We start from the raw sequence: 2,406 nt of genomic DNA, 5'->3' as shown, positions 1-2,406 counted from the left end.
CCTTTATCTGAACCTTTTCCAGCTGTGCAACCATCTGCCTTGTTGAGGTGGGCCAACCAGAACATTTCACAGTATTCAAAGTGTGGCTGCACCTACATTTTTTATAGAGACATTATGATATCAGTAAAATAAAAGCCGTCCTGCCAACCGTGAGCTCCTATTGCTCAGAGAAAAAGGTATGGAGGTTGGAGAAGAACAAGAAGCCAAAGCACTGGGGGGGGGGGGAATGAGCCCTTCAGACCCTATGATCTGTTCAGAAAGTTACTGTGGTACTCTACTGGTTCAGGCACTCAGGCATTCACAGTCATCTGGTGGTTTCCTCTTCCTTTGCCACATGACTTCCTGTTCTCCCACCTGTGTTTTGCTGCATTAGGTCTTTGATGGGTGTCAAGGATGTTGCTATGACTCCAGTTGGCTCAGTCACGCAATGTCTGCAGAGACACTCCTTGTCACCAATGAGCTTCCATCTCCTTGTCGCTCTACTGCTCTCATCAGGTAAGTGTCCAGTCACCATGATATAAAGCCAGACTTTTCCAGATCGGGTCTCGTTTCTAATGCTCACCGGAAACCCTGGGCTCAGTTTTAATCCTCCACTTGCTGGAATGACTGAAGAAATACAATAGCTTTAAAGGGAGTTGCTGTACAGGTGAAACTCGAAAAATTAGAATATTGTGGAGAGGTTCATTTCTTTCAGTAATTCAACTTAAAAGGTGAAACTAATATATGAGATAGACTCATGACATGCAAAGCGACATATGTCAAGCCTTTATTTGTTATAATTGTGATGAGTATGGCGTACAGCTGATGAGAACCCCAAATTAACAATTTCAACTTTGGGGTTTTCATCAGCTGTACGCCATAATCATCACAATTATAACAAGCAAAGGCTTGACATATCTCGCTTTGCATGTCAGGAGTCTAACTCATATATTAAACTCCAGTAGCTAATGAAAACAATTGCTTACATAAATGGACTTTTCCACAATATTCTAATCTTTCGAGTTTCACCTGTACATACTGATCTCAAATGGGTGAAGAGTGACAAGGCAGGATAAATGCACATGCCATGCGGAATGCTTCCAATGTCAATTCTCTGAGAAAATTGTTGTATGTTTCCAGCCCTTGTCCACCCTTCTCTGACCTCTGTGCTCTCTGCTGTTCTCTCGTTTTCTTTGTCTCTGTCTGTTTTTCTCTTCCTGTTTCCTTCTCCCTCTCTTTTTAAAACAAGAAAGTGGTGTTGGTATCATTCAGTCCTAACCCACAGAGAATATCACTGTGTGTGTGTGTGTGTGTGTGTGTGTGTGTGTGTGTGTGTGTGTATATATATATATATATATATATATATGAATGATATGAGATATATATATATATATATATATATATATATATATATATATATATATATATGAATGATATGCTTGCAGATATTTGCCTTATAGATATCGAAAGCATCAAAGCTGGAAAGGAGTTAACAGAAGTTCTTAATTCCAGCCTCTTCTGAATAATCACTTGTATCACTTTTTTGTACTTTCTACAATGTTGTGATAACAAAAGCACAACTTAGACACAAAGATTTGCAGTGCACAAATGGATCCATGTATTTGGGGGAACCTTATGCCACTCAATTCTCCCTTTATACTTCTAATTCACAATCAAATCTTTCAACTCTTTTATTTTGTATTTTTGTCCTATTAGGTTCTGCTCTTGATCAGTCTCAAGACATGGTCGTCAAGAAAGGGGACAATGTAACCTTAGACTGTTCCCAAAAAAATTCCAATTATGTTAACATGTACTGGTACAAGCAAGAACGGAAGACGCATGCACAGCTTCAGCTGGTGATTTATTCAACAGGGAATTCTGATGTTGAGAAGGAATTTAAAGACCGTTTCAAGAGCCCTGGGACACAGAATAAGCGGCTGTCTCTGATCTGTGAGGGAGCCCAGCCAGCAGACACAGGCACCTACTTCTGTGCTAAGCAAGATCACACAGTGAGACAACAGCTGAGGAAGACAAACATAATTCTCTTCCCATGAAACAGGACCACCTGAATATATCTTGCAGGCCGAGAACAAAAATGCAAGGGGGCAGGCTTTTCGTAATGTAACATGGGACACTATCTATCAGGAAGTTCTCCTGCACAGGGCCTGTTTAAATGAACAGGGGCTGTGCAAGAGCTTGTACATTTATGGATGAAGATATTTTACCAAGGCAGACACATAATCTGATAATGGTCCACACTTTTAGCTCTCCAAGGCCTAAGGAAGAGTCTATCTACCCCCCTCAGTCTGTGCTCTTGCGCAGTTCCCATTCACTTCAATGGCTCCTGTGAGAGAAAGCATTTTTGTGCCCCTCAGAGCGCAACTTGCAAGCGATATCTGCAGCGCCATCTTTTCAAATGAACAGCAA

The 2,406-nt window shown here is 41.0% G+C and overlaps 1 gene segment (V, D, J or C); it reads left to right on the top strand.

Annotated features, from left to right (window-relative positions):
- The first annotated feature begins 408 nt into the window (after nt 1-408).
- LOC117060481 lies at nt 409-2,033 on the top strand. The segment is given in 2 exon segments: nt 409-495; nt 1,696-2,033. Coding segments are annotated over 2 exon segments (378 nt in total).
- Nucleotides 2,034-2,406: the final 373 nt, after the last annotated feature.

The sequence above is a fragment of the Lacerta agilis genome, chromosome 16 (assembly GCF_009819535.1).
Source record: "Lacerta agilis isolate rLacAgi1 chromosome 16, rLacAgi1.pri, whole genome shotgun sequence".
Lineage (NCBI taxonomy): Eukaryota > Metazoa > Chordata > Lepidosauria > Squamata > Lacertidae > Lacerta > Lacerta agilis.
The sequence above is the reverse complement of the archived record's forward strand: the minus strand, read 5'-3'. Positions and strand labels throughout refer to the sequence as shown.